General features: G+C 37.2%; 1 protein-coding gene and 2 long non-coding RNA genes across 4 annotated transcripts in view; 1 reads left to right on the top strand and 2 right to left on the bottom strand.

Annotated features, from left to right (window-relative positions):
• Nucleotides 1-9,828, bottom strand: part of pi4kb (phosphatidylinositol 4-kinase, catalytic, beta) — a 29,281-nt gene extending 19,453 nt beyond the window's left edge. The window contains exons 1-2 of one of the 2 annotated variants that reach the window (XM_007235976.4): nucleotides 9,687-9,828; nucleotides 3,091-4,151 (exon numbers count right to left, since the gene is read on the bottom strand). In XM_007235976.4, coding sequence (XP_007236038.2) covers nucleotides 3,091-4,131 — 1,041 coding nt within the window. In that variant the 5' untranslated portion in view covers nucleotides 4,132-4,151; nucleotides 9,687-9,828. The remainder of the gene's footprint in view (nucleotides 1-3,090; nucleotides 4,152-9,686) is intronic. The other variant, XM_007235977.4, reaches the window with a different exon arrangement.
• Nucleotides 9,829-12,148: 2,320 nt separating this feature from the next.
• Nucleotides 12,149-15,309, top strand: LOC111193367 (uncharacterized). Its single transcript, XR_002650479.2, has 2 exons — nucleotides 12,149-12,225; nucleotides 14,866-15,309. It is a non-coding gene; the product is annotated as an uncharacterized LOC111193367 (long non-coding RNA).
• On the bottom strand, nucleotides 15,182-16,911 carry LOC125802514 (uncharacterized). Its single transcript, XR_007439644.1, has 2 exons — nucleotides 16,494-16,911; nucleotides 15,182-15,350 (listed from the first exon to the last, which is right to left on the bottom strand). It is a non-coding gene; the product is annotated as an uncharacterized LOC125802514 (long non-coding RNA).
• Between the last annotated feature and the right edge of the window lie 541 nt (nucleotides 16,912-17,452).

Raw genomic sequence — 17,452 nt, 5'->3', positions numbered from 1 at the left:
CTATGTTGGTAAACTCTCAAAGAACTCATCCCAATCCCATAGGTACTAGATTGATCACCATCAATCTAGAGGATACAGCTCTCCTGCTCCACTGCTCAAAGCTTGGGATTTTATATTTTATGTCCAGGACTAATAGGTTCATGTTTCTTTGAATCAAAGTCCAACGTTATTGACAGTACTTTTCCATGTAGGTAAACAAGGGCTCCTATTTCAGGAACCTATTCAGGCACTGCATGATGGCGTGCATTGTTCCGTTGTCCTCTTATTATTTTCACTGCACAGCAATATGAGTTAAATTAGGCCTGCACTTAACCCATCTTTGGTAGTGAACACTCACATTAAGGGTGGTGAACACAAATAAACATGCACCAGAAAATGGACCAGTGACCCTTTGGTCCCAAGCCAGTTTCTCTAACCTTTAGGCCATGGCTGCCTCTGGCTCTGCCAGATAATGCAGGTGAGTGGGAGTGTATGCCAAAGTGGCCAGACAGTCAGACTGGGGCAGATGTCCCCATTTGAAGTGAGCAAACTCATTTCAGGTATGATAAAGGAAGATAAAGATTAAGCACCATTCACCATTATACAGCACTATAACAGTAATACAAATTCAACATCTACATTTAAAATTCATCAGTAGTAACTGACAGCTAGTGTTGCCAGTCCTCTATTGAAAACACGACACAAATTATGGCATGATAAGTAAAATAGTCTAAAACAATATACTGTATTTTTTGTTCTATAAGGCACACTTAAAATCCTTTAATTTTCCCAAAAAATTGTCAGAGCACCTTATAATCCAGTATACCTTATTTATGAATTTTACTAGTCAGGTTGTAAGGAATATCAAAGCACTCCACTGCAGTGCAGTGTTATACAGGAGTTTCTATTAAGTTTTTCCAGCAGTATTAGCATTAGCCACTAGCTATTTGGCCATTCATAGGTGAGTATAATAGCCTGTAGCCTGCTGCTAACCCCGGCTAGCACTGCTGGAGGAGCATTAGGATCACCCGCTAACCCCAGCACTATTGTGTGTTTACAATGTTAAAACAAGCTACGTGGGACAAACTGCTAGCTAATATAGCCCTGGTTTACCAGAACGCTCAGGGTTCCTCAGTGTAACGCTGTCGGGCGGCATCAGCTGCTAACCACTAGCAGTCGACTGCTAATGCAAATGCTAATGCTCCAGCTTTAATGGAAATAAACTGAAATGCTAAGACCTGCTAAATTAGAAGGAAAACATGGCGACTCCCCCTTTCATTACAAATGTCGCGTTAAATGCGCCTTATAATCCAGTGTGCCTTATAGTGTGAAAAATATGGTAGTGTAGTCTGAGCTTGGCATGACCTGTAAGCCACATCAGCCTCTAATGGTCTCATTATTAAATCAATAGATCAAATCTGGTGTAGTCTCACATTCTAGCTAATAAGAATGTGGTTGTGACAGTAACGTATGTAACACTCACCAGGGCAACTCATTACAGGGATGTGAAAAGACCTATATGGGTTGCCTGCATACGCAAAGAAGCCTTTACATGCCTGTGCTAATGGAGGTAGAGGTCAGTAGCTGTACACAACAAGCCTAAAGAGACACAAGAGAAGACTACTTTGCTTTAAAGTGAACTGCAGCATAGTTTCAGTTTTCAGAGTTTAGAACAATTTACTGAAAGCTGACCAACTGTTTTGTAATTAAAAGGATCAAAGCTGATTCCAGTGACCACACAGTTGCCAGTCAGAGAGGCAAACAAAACACAAAGTGTGTGACACCGTAGTCCTCTACGCCCACTTTTCAAGTGTTTCCGGACATTTCATCTCAAATGGTTTATGGTTGTATTGTATTCAAAGTGTGAATGTAGTCTAGAGTAGCTATGAGCTAGAGTGCTGTGGATACTGATCATAAAGAGGTTCCCAACAAGCTTTTTAACATTATTTGGAGCTTTTAGAGCACAGCTAACTAGCTCTAGAACACATCAAAGTAAACAGACTGGATTGTTGTAAGTTACTATATAAAATATACACAGGCCTTCCAAAAAAAACAGCTGTTAGCATTTTAGACTGGAAAATTCAGTTATTAATCTCCAGTGACGCAAGAGCATTAAGACGTGTGAAGCTGTCAGAGACAGCACTGCTCACTGGACACACCACAAGCAGCACCACGCCAAGCAATGAAGCGCTGAAGTGAGTGTGCCATAACGAGTGATTTGTTATATAGAAGACAATATGGTAAAGCACACTGACCACATTTAATGGAGCATAGATTATTTACTAACTAAAAATTTCACTTGCAGATTCTCTTTTCTGATCATAGATGTATATGCTATAAAACAAAAATTAGTGTCCATATGATCAAAGACAGAGATGGCTCAGCAGGCCAGAGCTCTTGCTATAAATGTATTTTTTAAGGTAACTGAAGGATCTCTTTGAGGTTACAATATTCATATTCAATCTTCAGCTGGATGAAATGGGCTGGATAGTTGTGCTTTAAATAAGATCTCAGTTACCACTGTTTTGAAACAAAGTAAACAAACCGGCTAATTCGTGTTGAGAGCAGAACAGTGGGACCCGATAGCTATTATCGATGTAGGCAAAAATGATCGCTGTAAAAAAAATTTCACGATAAGTCGATGACATAGTTATCGCAACAGGTCTAAACACACAGTAAACAAAGATGCCCCGCCCCCACCCCTTTGTTATTATGGAAAAGAAGGTGGCAATTTTCCACCACCTTCATATAGATAACTAGCACTGCTAATTTTACAAATACGAGACTTTACTGTTATTGTTACGAATATGACTAAACTGCAGCAATGCCACAGACTTTAAGGTTAAAGAAGCTAGCTAGTAGCATGTAGCATTTATATAAAATAACTAACCAAAGGAGAGCAATCATATGAAATGTATTCAGGTTACACACAAACGCATACTGTCTCTCCTTAAAATGAATAAAGAAGCAGTGAAAACAACCATGATGCACATCTCCAGTGAGCGTAGACTACTAGGCAAAGAAAGACACACATAAATTTATTAAGCAACTGCACTGCAATAACCAGTAAGGTTACACAAAGCCTGTCTGGCTGAGGTAAAGGGGTCTCACCTCATCCTGACTGCTCTCAACTTTAGGATTGCTGGCTGTTCTCTTCAAGTTGCTGCTGAGGCTGATGCTGACGGTGGCGTCGGATTTGGAGCGCTGGTGGGTGCGCTTGGAGGGTGAGAGGCTGTGTTCGCTCAGGCCCGGCCCGTGGTGAAGGGGATGGGGACAGGGCGGGGGAGGCTGCAGAACCTCCCTGCGTGCGCGCTGGCTGGCAGGCTTGAGCTCATCTGACAGGATAAGCTTACGCAGCTTGGTACCACGAGAGTGGCGCTGCGTAGAGATGTGCATGTCAGAAGAGTAGGCCCCCAGCAGCCAGGCGCACTGCAGGGAAAAGTTGATGCTCTGGCGGCAGCGGTGCACCACATAGGGCTTGATGGCATCGCCCACCTCCTCGTCCATGTGGATGTACATATTGAGCAGCTGAGGCAAGTAGAAGTCCACGTCCTCGTTACGAAAGCTGAAGAGCCGGTTGCCGATGTAGGCCTGCACTCCCGGCTCCTTGGAGTTGTACAGATAGGAGATGGCCATGGAGATGTCGAAAAGTTTGGACTCAAACAACCTCAGAAGCCACGACTGCTTGGAGGTGTTGTTCTTCTGGCGCCGGCGAGCACTCTTCACCGTGCCTGAGGAAGGCTCCTCCTCTGTGATTTTCACAGGCTTTTCTAATCCATCGCTGTCTCCATCTGAAGGATCAGTGTGCGAGGTTCCATTCACGAGTTTGGGCTCAACAGCAGTGGAAGCAGGTTCTGAATCTACTTTGAGGAATTTGACCTTCTGCAAAACCTCCTGGCAGGCTTTCTTAGCCACCTCAGTATCAATGACCAGGCTCAGCTCTCCCACGCCCTCGGATATAACGTCCAGTGGAGGGCTGGATGCTGGCAGACTATCACTGGCACTGGGGCTGGAGCTGGTGAACGGACGAGGACCAGACGATGGAGAGGATGGGAGGGAGAGAGACGAGGTAGTGGAGGTGGAGGAGGCTGATGGGCTTTTCTGCAGCTCCTCCAGCTGGGAAGGGGAAAGATCCAACTCCGTATCACCCATGGCCAGACTGTCTTAGGCCACTGTATTAAAAAAATAAGAGCGACAAAGAAAAATCATTAGGATCGCTAATACTTAAACCTATAGGGTTGGTTTCACAAACAAGAATTATTCCACATTATTTTTTTTCATAAACAAACAAAGACGTCATGATTTTTTTTTTTTTTTTTTTTTTACAAACAGTACCTAAAACAAGATGATTGGGCCTATTTTACTAAATTAATTTAGTCAACACATTCTCGGTCCAGATATTGAAGCTTCAGAGAAACACCATACAACTTGAAAACAAAAAAACATTGTGTTTCAGAAGGTTTACTTTTAACATCCCATTTATTTCTATCTCTTCAAAAAGTATCTCAAACTGATTTAATCAAAAACAAAAAACACTAACACCAATCACAGACGGGTATGTCCCCACTCTGGATTAGCCTTCTGACTGAGGTTAATCCTCCAGTCCCATTGATCAGCTATCAATTAATTTACTAGAAGAATGCCAATGTAACGACTTCCCCCCTGATGTTTCAGTGAATGCCCAATCACAAAAGAAAAACATTTTGCATAGAAGAATAAGAAATCATCTTGTAAATCTGAAAATTACAAAGCAGATACCTCAGCAAAAAAAACACCACATTTAACACGGTCATAATGGTGACAGTTTTGCTTTTGGTCACTATATATGCGTTCCACACACACACACACACATCGCGCACAAGGGCCCTATTAACATCACAGAAAATTAAATGTTCTCGTTGCTCTTGCTCTCGTTTTCCATTATCTATTTTCACCAAAAAACAGTTACATTTAATGAATATTATTTATTTTACTTCAACCTTGTACATGTAGGTTCACTAACTTCTGGTGAGTTCTAAAGAAATATATACTGCAGATCATCAATAACCATGTGCTCTATTGCTGTGTTCCATTTACCTCGGATGTTGGAATGATATTTAATCCATGTTGATGGCATTTTTGTTACACATTCAGATATCACTGTTAGCATTGTTCCTGAGTAGCACTGCTAACAATACAAGCTGATACAATAACAACGCATTATACAGACTTTTTCGCAAACACCATGAAAAGATGTCCTCAAGTAGGTGTAAACACAGTATAACTGATATTACTGATTTAATGGATAGAAATATTAATAAACAGTACAATGCTACTGCTTTTACAACCAATGATCTGCAGTGCAGCCATCTTGGATTCTAAACTTGGTGTTGGCGGGTGTTTTCTAACTTTCCAAGCTTTACTGGTGTTTCAATTTCCTATTTGGAACTATAAAATTTCAACATCCAAATTCAAATAGAGTGCAGAGTAATCCCTGCACCACCACTGTCTCCGACAGTATGATTTCCTGTTTGTAATAATCTGCTGCTCAACCTCTACTCATGTTTCACGTGACTTTTCGCCACACTTTCATGTGCTCATGGACTGTAATTAATCTTTTTTTTTTTAAATCTATGACCGAAAAGACTGAAACTTCAGGAACTCTGGCTCAGTTAAACATGCTTGGTGAAACAGGCCTCAGGCTTTCCAACAACACAATGATTTTATTGAATCTGGACTACATTATCTATCCTGGTGTAACTGTCTGTTAATGCTGAGCAACAAAGCCAGAGCACATGGTTACAACACCGGGCTTTAAAAGGTTGCCATTTAACCTTAATTAGAGGGGTCCAACATGTCTGCTGCTTTAGAAAAAGAGAACTACAGGGTTAAATGTTTAGCAGTGGTTTTCAAAGGCCTACAGGAAACTGACTTTTGTCATGGCAAAATAGTTTTTTATATGAATATACAAAAAAAATCTCAGCTTAGCTTTGAAAAGGGAAGTTTCATGTGATGTTAACTTTTACATCAAAGCCTATAGAGGACACTTCCCCTTCACCACACTCAACTTCCATCACGGCCTACAGTGACAGGCTGCTCCAGGCTGCATTACATTAACAAGAGAGTGGGAGGTCAGTGTCTTAGGCTGGCAGTTTAGGAACAGTGCGTGTGTGTGTGTGTGTGTGTGTGTGTGGCATGGGTATACTACTTTAATGTCTCCAGATATTTATATGATATACAATGTTTTCTTTTCTAACCGATAACTGAGAAGTTGAAATACACAAAAGGAACTTTTGTGCACTTTAAAAAAAAGAATATTATGAGCACAAATGATCTTTTTCACAATTTTACACACTTCACTACATATCAGAAATATGTTTTAGCCTTAAATCTACCATTGCTTCAAGAAATGACCAAGTATAGCTTCAGTCCACCATGACTGTGTGATCAACACTTAAAAAAGTGAAAAAACTTGTTTTTGGCCATTAAACACAATCTTTTCACAGTAAGGTTTTATTTTTTAAAGTAGGTCTTTGAGTATTGTCCAAAGAAAATATAAGAATTTAACAATAACTTACTACAAATAACGTGTTTTTTATATAAATTGATAAAAAGTCAATGTACAATCAGAAGAAATGTATTGTTATTATCAGATTAATGTTTATTTACAATGCTTTAACTTCTAGTAACTACATTTTTGCCATTATCAGAAATTATTTAAATATTGCAGTTCTTTACTTGACTTAAAACATGATCTTTCTATACTGATATTCACACTGAGTTGAGTAGATTTTCGAAACACCATGGAAACATAAATTATCCGAGTTCAGTAGAAAGAAGACTACATTGTTGAATGTTTATTAGTGTTTTTTAAAGGTGAGTCAATGCAAATGATGGGGCACAGCGCTGGCCACTCAAAAATAATCTGATTTTTATGCCATTATCAAGCTGGTAAAATTGGTAAAATTCTGAGGTTTCTGACATTTAAAGTGAGGCACTGAGAACCTTGAAGTGCACAGGTAGTTTTAAAAAGGCACCACCATAAAACCTCAAAATTAAGTAATGACAACTCAACTGATCAACACAAACGAATAGATAAGCTAGGGTAACAGATTGCTAAAAATAATATTTTTTACACCACTGGGAGGCTAAAAGTGCTGTATTTTGGAAGCTTGAGGTTTATTGGAAGTGGGATGTTTGCCAAATGTTTGTACTTATGTTTCACATAAGTTTGTACTCATTATTATGTTTTACTACACCCAAAGTCCATTTCACACAATTTTTCCTTTGACAATTATATACAGCTCTGGAAACATTATAAGTTTCTTTGATTTTACCAAATTGAAAACCTCTGGAATGTAATCAAGATGGATGATCACAGCCATCAAACCAAGCTGAACTGCTTGAAATTTTGCACCAGGAGTGGCATAAAGTTATCCAAAAGCAGTGTTTAAGACCAGGGTTATTCCACCAAATACTGATTTCTGAACTAAACTTTATGAATATGAACTTGTTTTCTGTGCATTATTTGAGGTCTGAAAGCTCTGCATCTGCATCTCGTTATTATGGGAGAAATGTTGTCCGTAGTTTATAGAATAAAACAACATTTTACACAAACATACCTATAAATAACAAAAACTGATTCTGAAACTTAAGTGCTCTGTTTTTTCAGAGCTGTATATGTATAATAGAAAACAAAACTTCCATCCTAAGTGTGGGATTAGGCCTTAATACTTAATACTGGGATTAATACTTTCAATCTATCGTCCTGCTGACTATCAGTAACAATCTCCCCAAAGCCTCTCTGAACTCGCCTCTCCGGTTGCAATGGAAAGAGCTGCTGTGGATCCAGGCTGACAGTTGATGCCACCTCCAACTCGCCCTACAAAGATCCTGCGCCGACACAGCACAGCCTGTATCGGATTATCTCTTCTGCTCTGACAAAAGTTTTGGATGCTGAGGTGCAATGACGCCCGTTTAAATCTGTTAAATCTGGTTACCAAACCGGATTTAAAACATTAGATTAGACGTGTCACTGCATCACAGAAAACCATCCGGGCTTAATCAGACACATCTGTACAAACACAGCTAGCGCTGGATAGCTAACCTAAGTGTTCAGGAATGTAGCTAGCTAACCTAACTAGATACGCTATCTTTCTTAACAACTGTTAGCATACTAGTGCAGCTAATTCCAGATAACGGGCTACTGAATACAGTAACATCTAGCCAACTTAAAACAGTATATGAAAATTAACCACATTCTGCCTTTTAAACCTAACAGCTAACAAGTTTAGTTATTATATCTTAAACACTACCCGCATATTATGGCAAGCAGATTTAGCCTAAACAAACACCAGCAACAAAAGTCTTAACTGAAAAAACAGATCTCTGCACTTTATACTGTTAAAAACTTCTAATTTCAGATTCTTTCTTGTTCTTTTCATCTTCCTAGTAATATTACCATGAGGTTATATCCTTATTATAGCTATGTTGACCAGCCAACTGTCACAATTAGTTTACATAGAATTACACTCCCATAACTATATCTAACTATAATACTAATTCTACAAATGCATTAATAAAAACACCAGATACATAGCTTAACTCTAACTCTCATTTAACTCATTCAACTTGTGGAAATAGTAATCGAGTCAGTGTATGTATCTGAACTTACAGATTCTACTAGAAAAAAATGATACACTAGATATGTGAAACTGTATTTTTGTATTAGTAATAAATAATAAATAACTATACAAGAGAAAGTTAAATTATATATAAATCAATACTTCTGGTGCTTCTGGTAATATGTCAAATCTGAATGGATTAACAAACCTGAAATATTTGAAATTATTTTTTTCTTCTCATAAAAAACGGTCAACATTACAAGTATCTTCAATGTAAGTTTTTACTAGTTAGTAAACACTGAGTAAGGACCTGTAGCTTGCCATCACTGGTGTGGTTCTAGGCTTTCTATAGCCCATCCGAATAGCTTAAACCTATTCACCACAGCAGCTAATCTTACTTCTGACACTGACACGGACTAGGTAGCTAGTTAAAGTTACCTAGTCCACTGTTTTCCTGAGTTTATCAAGATCTCTTTCACACATACATTCACTCACTCACACATACAGGCCCACTGTTTATCCCCTGGATCGCTTAGGATCAGAGCTGGCAAATCCAGCTCCAGAAAATAAAAATCCACCCTAGGATTTTGTTCCAACAGTCTGAATAGCGCTGCTGCAGCAGCAGAACAAATTCAGACAGTACACTTAGAAAACACATCCCGGAGTGGAGTTAAACTTTCTGGACCTGGATTTGCCCGCCCTGCTCACAAGCTAGCTAACCTAGACATTTAAAGCTGCGTTAGCTGATTTAGGCTAGGTAGTTAGCATAGCGACTGTCCGCTATAATAAGAAGGAACATCCCATCAGTTTGCAATATTTTGAAGTTACAGTCGTTCCTCCACAAAACAGAGCTGCTGTAGCTGGGTTTACATCTTCTGCCAAGAGGATTAAACAGTGACCGCTAGCTGGCTAACAGCTAAGGCTAGCACACACAAGCCGCCTAGCTAGTTAGTTAGCTAAGCTAGCAGACTAGCCAGCTAACGCTAGCTAAAGCTGTCGTACACGACATTTGCTAGCTAACCCAGCTAGTTCCCTTGCTAAATTCATTAATCAGTAAAAGGCGAAAGCGACGGACAGAGACATGTTTAAGTGGTTTAATCTTACCTTAGTAAACTGGGTGATGCGATTATTCTGCCTATCTCTGCTGTAACAGCTCCATTGGGAAGGAAGGAACGTAAGATTCCCCCTCGGATGCCGAGTAACCGGCTTGCTGGTTGGCTTGCTTGGTCACGTCCCAATTCACGCCAGCACACGTCCCCTACTCCCTTCGGCCTTGGTAATGCCCATAACGTAGGTGGGCACGTTAGCTAGCGTTTACACTCAATAAACGTATTTAGCTTATTTAGAGTGAGTATCTCGATCACGACACAACATAATATTTTTAGAAAATAGGTTGTTACGCAGAAATAATGATTTCTATGTTCACTAAAGAGGACGTTTTGGCCTTTTCCTTATGGAAGCAATAAGGGGAAGGGCATAGAGAGTGAATTTGGACGACAGCTATCAGTTTCAAGGGTCTATGGATTATCAGTAGATACAGGACCCATCTCTAGTATTTGTTTTATTTGTTTATATAGATTAATTATGTGATTTTAAAGCTTTCACTTTCGCTTTAATATTAATTAGAAAAAATAAACAATCAAAAATAAATACACAAATAAACACTAGATTAAATAAAAAAAATAGATATATTTGTTTTTACAGCACTGGTTATTTGTTGTTTAGACAGTGAGCTTATTTGTACCAGTGTCATATGAAAGGAGGATGTTTTAATGCCACATTTGCATCTGTTTTGGATGTCTAAATAAAGCAATATTAACAATAAACTGGTGAAAGCTTGTTTAGTAGGACAAAACATTACACAGAAGATCAGAAGGCAACTGTTAGTGAGTGTTAAAGCAGAAGTTTTACTGTAAAATATTTAAAAAGTACATGCAGTGTATTTGGTGTCTGTTACGTTTTACAGTGCAGCTATAAGGCTAATGTAATATGTATCTCTTGATCCTAGTCTACAAACTAGCTTTGGATATCTTAAGTAACTTTGAAGCACTGTTGTAAGTCGCTCTGGATAAGGGCGTCTGCTAAATACCATAAATGTAAATGTAAATGTAATAAATCCCTAATACATAATGAAGAGGGAAACTAAAAATGAAACTAAAACTATACACGCAAACAATAGGCACCAAATATGTTTCTTTAATTATATGTTCAACTATGATACCTTGGTGACTTTGCATTATAACACTTCTGTCAGTTATTAACACTGTTACATCTACTATTACTATTAATATTCTTATTCTATTTGCAATTATTGTTAGTATCTCTTAAAGGAGACTTGATTTTTGAAATTGACTTTGGGTGTAGTAGAACATGATAAAGAGTACTAACATTTGTTGAATAGCCCACTTGCGCTCTCCTGCAGCTTTCTGAAATCCAGTAATTTTGTGCTTTTTGCCCAGCTCTCTGTACAATGGGCACTTCGGGGCATCCATTTGCCCCTTCAGATAAATGCTTTTTTTCCAGAGATTAAGTTACACTATGCGTTGTAAACAGTGTTTTTTAAAAAGCTTTTAAAGTTATTAAAGCTTTGTTTTATATTTCAGGGCTCTCCGGATTCTATATGGAAGTAAAACAGTGTCACCAGGCTTTGAAATTTAAAAGCACTTGAATTTTTAGCACTGAATTATTTTACATTGAATTATTGCATGTGATTTTTTTTGCCTCTGAATTAAACACTTTAATTTTTCAGTATATCATTTTCACTTATTTTATTTTAATGTAAAAAAATTCAAAAGCAAAAATTCAAGTTTTAAAAATTCAATTAAAATAAATTCAGGTTGCTCAAATTCGACCTGTCAAATTCGACTGCTAAAATTTTTTTTTTTTTTCCTTTATTTTACAATATCAACTTACAAACAAAAACAAGGCACCAATAGTAATACAAGGCATCAGCATCACCGAGTTGAGTAACATGTGTACAAAAAAAATAAATAAATAAAATAAAATAAAAAATATATATATATTTAGAGATTTACATCAGATCACATTTTTAATTAAAAAACAAAGTTTTTCAGCAGACTTGTTTTTAACTAAATTAAGAGACTTCAAAAAATTCTTAAGGTAATTTTTAAAATGGTATACATTAGGGTTAGTTTTAAAAAATCTACATTTATGAATGAAAAACTTTCCCAATAAAATTAAATTATTTATCAAAAATTCTGTCTTGGGGTTCTGAGAATAACTTCCAAATTTGATTATTTTTGAATTCAAAGCTGGCAAATCAAATCCTTGATCGTGGAGCCTATCCCACAAACTGCACCAGAAATCTTGGATGACGTGACACTGAAAAAAAAGATGATCTAAATCCTCCTCTTCATCACTGCAGAATATGCATCCATCAGTCTCTAATTTAAATCTAGACTTTATAAAATACTTAGTCGGATAAATTCGACTGCTAAAATACAACGCTCAAAATTCGCTGTCAACATCCGGGACACACAGGATGAGCAATCGATTCAGTCTTCAATCGAGCCAACAACCAGCCAATCACATCACGCTCCGAAGATCACGTGACAGGTAGCGCCTCACGGCTCAGAGCCGCTCAACGCGAGTCACAGCCCCCTCCGCTGCTCCTCTCGAGTAGGTGAGTGTAGCTGAAAACAGGGCATTTACCTCACCACTGTGGCCATGTAATATCACTTAAACGGTGTAGAAATCCTCACTTTAACCACGGTTTGCTCTGTGGTTTGTAAACATATTAAATTAAGATAGATATCCAGATATACCTTGTTAAACTAACTAACTAAATAAATAAAGCTCCTCTGTTCATTTCAGAAGGAGCTTCAAACACGAACACTAGATCAATTATTTATAAATACAGTCAGACTGTGTGGAAGATAATTACTACTGTAGAATCTGAGATAGTAACTTAGTTAGCTAAATTATAGCTACCTATCTTGCTAGTTAGCTGTGGGACTGTGTGATTATAGACAAGATACTAGAGAGGGGGTTACAGCCTTCATTGTACTGTTCCGTGACGTTTTATGTGACAGTGCCGCGAGACAGTGTCACCTGCACCCCCTAGTGGTGCAGGCCAGTTACTGCAGTGGCATGCTGTGTCACAGGACAGTGTACTGTGCTGTGACGTTTTACATGACAGTGCCGCGAGACAGTGTCACGTGCACCCCCTAGTGGTGCAGGCCAATTACTGCAGTGGCATACTTTACATGGATGTGACGGTGCTACGTGTAAATAAAGAAATAGAGAGCATTAATTTTGCAGTAGAATGATAACAAATACTTTATATTAACCATTTTTATTCTGCAATGGGTGTTATACAATTTTAATAATGTAATAATAATTGTCCTGTACATTTCATTCGGATGTATTACATGCTCTGATTTTTTTTTTCTAAAATAATAACTTAATAATATCTTATAAACTTATGACAATGACATAATGATGTAGCACATGTGAGTTTACATGTAAATATACATGATACATATATAAGTGTGTAATGAAATGACCATAAAGAACAACTTTTAATTATATTTAAAATCTGCAGCAATACAAGAACTATGATGGGAGGAAAAATAATATAAAGCATTTGTTATTTAAATCTTAAAGTGTAGGTGAAGGGCTGCAAACAAAAAACTTTAGTCTTATTAATATGTATATAAATTGTTATTGAAAACCTGACTCACTGTGGCAACCCCTGAAAAGGGAATAGACAAAAGAAGAATAAGAAGATTGTTATTGAAACCCACCAGTGCTGTGATATGATATTTTAATAACTGTTAGGCTTTCCTATGTCTTCTCTATTTAGAGTCACGGACCACTGTCACAAACAGCATGCCACTGCTGTTACGCAACTCTTTCATGGTTGCGTGTGGCACTGTCTCGAGATGCTGCTGGTCACTACTTGGGGGTACACGTAACCATAGACTTATAGTAAAAAGTATGACCAAGTGTAATATTGTATAAAGTAAGATGTGTTTTACAATAATATTAATTAGTATAACATTATTAATAGATTTAACTCTAAATAGAGCAATAAGTAGTCTAGTAAATGTAAATTTGAGTAATTTAAAAATCAATTAAGAATACTATAGTATATGCAGTTTAAACTGAATAAAACAGTACAGTAAATACAAGTAGTTAATAAATAATGAGTAGTGATTAGTAGTTTAAATAGCACAATAATATAATAGTATACTATAAATGAATAAGATACATTTGAACTTTTAGAACTCTTAAGAGCAAATGGTCAAGTACAGCTGCTATTATAGTATGACTGTCTGAATGAATATCCTATGAACTTCACATATTGTCATGCGATTTAAGCAGCTGATTTAACTCGCAATATTAACAGTCAAAAGCACAGCAGCCATCCTTGATTTGAAATCAGAAGTAACAGCCTGGCTCAGCTAGGTAAAGAGCCGTTTCCCCTTCACAACACTTTTTTACGCGCTGCAAGTGTAAATAACGCTGTCAGGTCCCACTGTCACTGTCTAACTGTTGTGTAAAGTATGCCACTGCAGTAATTGGCCTGCACCACTAGGGGGTGCACGTGACACTGTCTCGCGGCACTGTCACGTAAAACGTCACAGCACAGTACACTGTCCTGTAACAGAGCATGCCACTGCAGTAACTGGCCTGCACCACTAGGGGGTGCACGTGACACTGTCTCGCGGCACTGTCACGTAAAACGTCACAGCACAGTACACTGTCCCGTGACACAGCATGCCACTGCAGTAACTGGCCTGCACCACTAGGGGGTCCACGTGACACTGTCTCGCGGCACTGTCACGTAAAACGTCACGGTACAGTACAATGAAGGCTGTAACTGCTGCTCGGATACTACCTAGTTAGCTGTTTGTTTAGCAATACCTTATTGACACTTTGCTGCAAAGTATTTTGCTTAGTGTAATGGCCACTGTCTAAATAAATATATTGAGCTATATTACACTTACTGTACCCCTCTCAGACTGGTCCTCTCATTAAATAAAGGAGATTTATTACAGTTACTATATACCTCTCAGGCTGGTAACTAGGTCTAGATGTATGTGTGGGCATTATCTAATTTGTAATCAGTGCAATATTTATTAGTGATGTCTTTTATACATTTTTATTTATATTTAGGTCATGTTAATAAATGAGAATCAAATATTGCAACCCATGAGAGAGTATTATTAGTAATATTTATTAAATGTTTTATGTTAATAATAATTATCACATTTTGTAAATGCTGTCGCTAAAAGTGAATCTGATGTTTTTATTTAAGGTTGAAAAGAAGATTCAGCTTGCAGCTATGGAGAGTTCACCACGAAAAGAACGAAGTCAAAGAATACAAAGATCTGTCCATATTCTGAAGTCACCACTTGAAGATTTTATGCAGAATTATTTGGATTATGAATAGGAACCACATTATTTGCAACAGCTTTTATTATTTATACAAACAAGATGAACATGATATGATGTGCCAGAATATAGGGAGGCTGCCTAAAACATACAAAAAAAAAAATACAGAACACATGTAAACAACTAAAGAAAAACAGAACATGGCACATGTAAATAAATCAAATAAACACAGCACAGACTGCATGAAATTGGATTTCTTTATTTGTTCTTTAAAAGTTTGGAGAAAGGAAACCTGTGGAATACAAAAGAAACTTGAAAAATTACTGCATTTGATACATGGATATAATTAAACATTTTAAGAACATTACCTACCTTTTATTATCCTTTCTTTTTCTGCGAGAAAATATCCTGTTTAAGAAAATGAAGACAAGAAATATGACTGTGTTAAACTTGGTGTTGTTTGGATTCAGTATTTACTTCATTTATATTTATATAAAACATTTTTGCAATTATTATTGCATTGGTTTTGGCACAAACCAATTACTAATGCATCTCAGAAAATCTGAAGATCATGAGAATATCATAATTTAACAGAAATTATACATTACACTACATGTAAAGTGACATATTCCAAATCATTTTTACCTGGCTAAAAGTTCATTAAACCAGAATTACTGTCCTAACCTTAACCCAGTTTACTAGAATATGTAGTTTAAACTTAAAATAAAAAAAAAGTTAAATGTGTCGCTTTAAACATAAGGTGACCGTTTACTGAACGATATTAAACACAAATATATATTTTTCACTTTTGAGATGCACTAGTAAACAGGACTAATCATGCTGTATTTTAATTACACAAGCATTTTAGGACTATTATTTACTGTTGATATCCTCAGTAAAAGCCTGAGTTGAATTGTTAACAAATGTATAAAATATATATTAAATATAAACATTAAAATTAATATCATAAAATAAATAATGGTCATATCTTAAATTATCTCTGTTAAATTAGTTAGAAATGAGACAAAAAGCAATTCTAATAAATCTCCTTTATTTAATGAGAGGACCAGCCTGAGAGGGGTACAGTAAGTGTAATATAGCTCAATATATTTATTTAGACAGTGGCCAGTACACTAAGCAACATACTTTGCAGCAAAGTGTAAATAAGGTATTGCTAAACAAACCGCTAACTAGGTAGTATCTTGTCTATAACCGCACAGTCCCACAGCTAACTAGCAAGATAGGTAGCTATAATTTAGCTAACTAAGTTACTATCTCAGATTCTACAGTAGTAATTATCTTCCACACAGTCTGGCTGTATTTATAAATAATTGATCTAGTGTTCGTGTTTGAAGCTCTTTCTGAAATGAACAGAGGAGCTTTATTTATTTAGTTAGTTTAACAAGGTATATCTGGATATCTATCTTAATTTAATATGTTTACAAACCACAGAGCAAACCGTGGTTAAAGTGAGGATTTCTACACCGTTTAAGTGATATTATTACATGGCCACAGTGGTGAGGTAAATGCCCTGTTTTCAGCTACACTCACCTACTCGAGAGGAGCAGCGGAGGGGGCTGTGACTCGCGTTGAGCGGCTCTGAGCCGTGAGGCGCTACCTGTCACGTGATCTTCGGAGCGTGATGTGATTGGCTGGTTGTTGGCTCGATTGAAGACTGAATCTATTGCTCATCCTGTGTGTCCCGGGTGTTGACAGCGAATTTTGAGCGTTGTATTTTAGCAGTCGAATTTGACAGGTCGAATTTGAGCAACCTGAATTTATTTTAATTGAATTTTTTAAACTTGAATTTTTACTTTTGATTTTTTTTTTACATTAAAATAAAATAAGTGAAAATGATATACTGAAAAATTAAAGTGTTTAATTCAGAGGCAAAAAAAAATCACATGCAATAATTCAATGTAAAATAATTCAGTGCTAAAAATTCAAGTGCTTTTAGATTTCAAAGTCTGGTGACACTGTTTTACTTCCATAATTCTACTAATGAGATGTGTGACTACTTTGAGCCTGGATAACGGTGTAAAAACTATTTATCTGAAGGAGCAAGTCAATACCCCAAAGTGCTTGTTGTAAAGATTTCTGGGCAAAGAGCACAAAATTATTGGATCTCAAAAAGTTACAGGAGAGCAGATGTGGGCTATTTAACAAAGGCTAGTACACTCTATCATGTTTTACTACACCAAAAATCAATTTTACACCGGAGCTCTCTAAATCTCCATTCCAGAGCATGAAAATCTACTCTTTACAAACAGGATAGGCCTTGGTCCTCAGGAAGCAATGAACACACCCGTTCTCAGGTTTCAAGCAATTGTAACACTGCAATTCCATTCCTGGCCTACTGCTACACAGATTTCTGTGGTAGCAGACATTCCTTTGACCTTAATGTTGATCATTAACTGCAACAGATGCTAAGTGCCACTCACACCTTTTTGGTAGCTCTTTTCTGAATGCCCAAATGATGCAACAACACACAGCTAATGAGTCAAATTACT

Source organism: Astyanax mexicanus, chromosome 6 (genome assembly GCF_023375975.1).
Source record: "Astyanax mexicanus isolate ESR-SI-001 chromosome 6, AstMex3_surface, whole genome shotgun sequence".
NCBI lineage: Eukaryota > Metazoa > Chordata > Actinopteri > Characiformes > Acestrorhamphidae > Astyanax > Astyanax mexicanus.
Note: the sequence above shows the minus strand (reverse complement) of the source record. Positions and strands in the feature narration are given on the sequence as shown.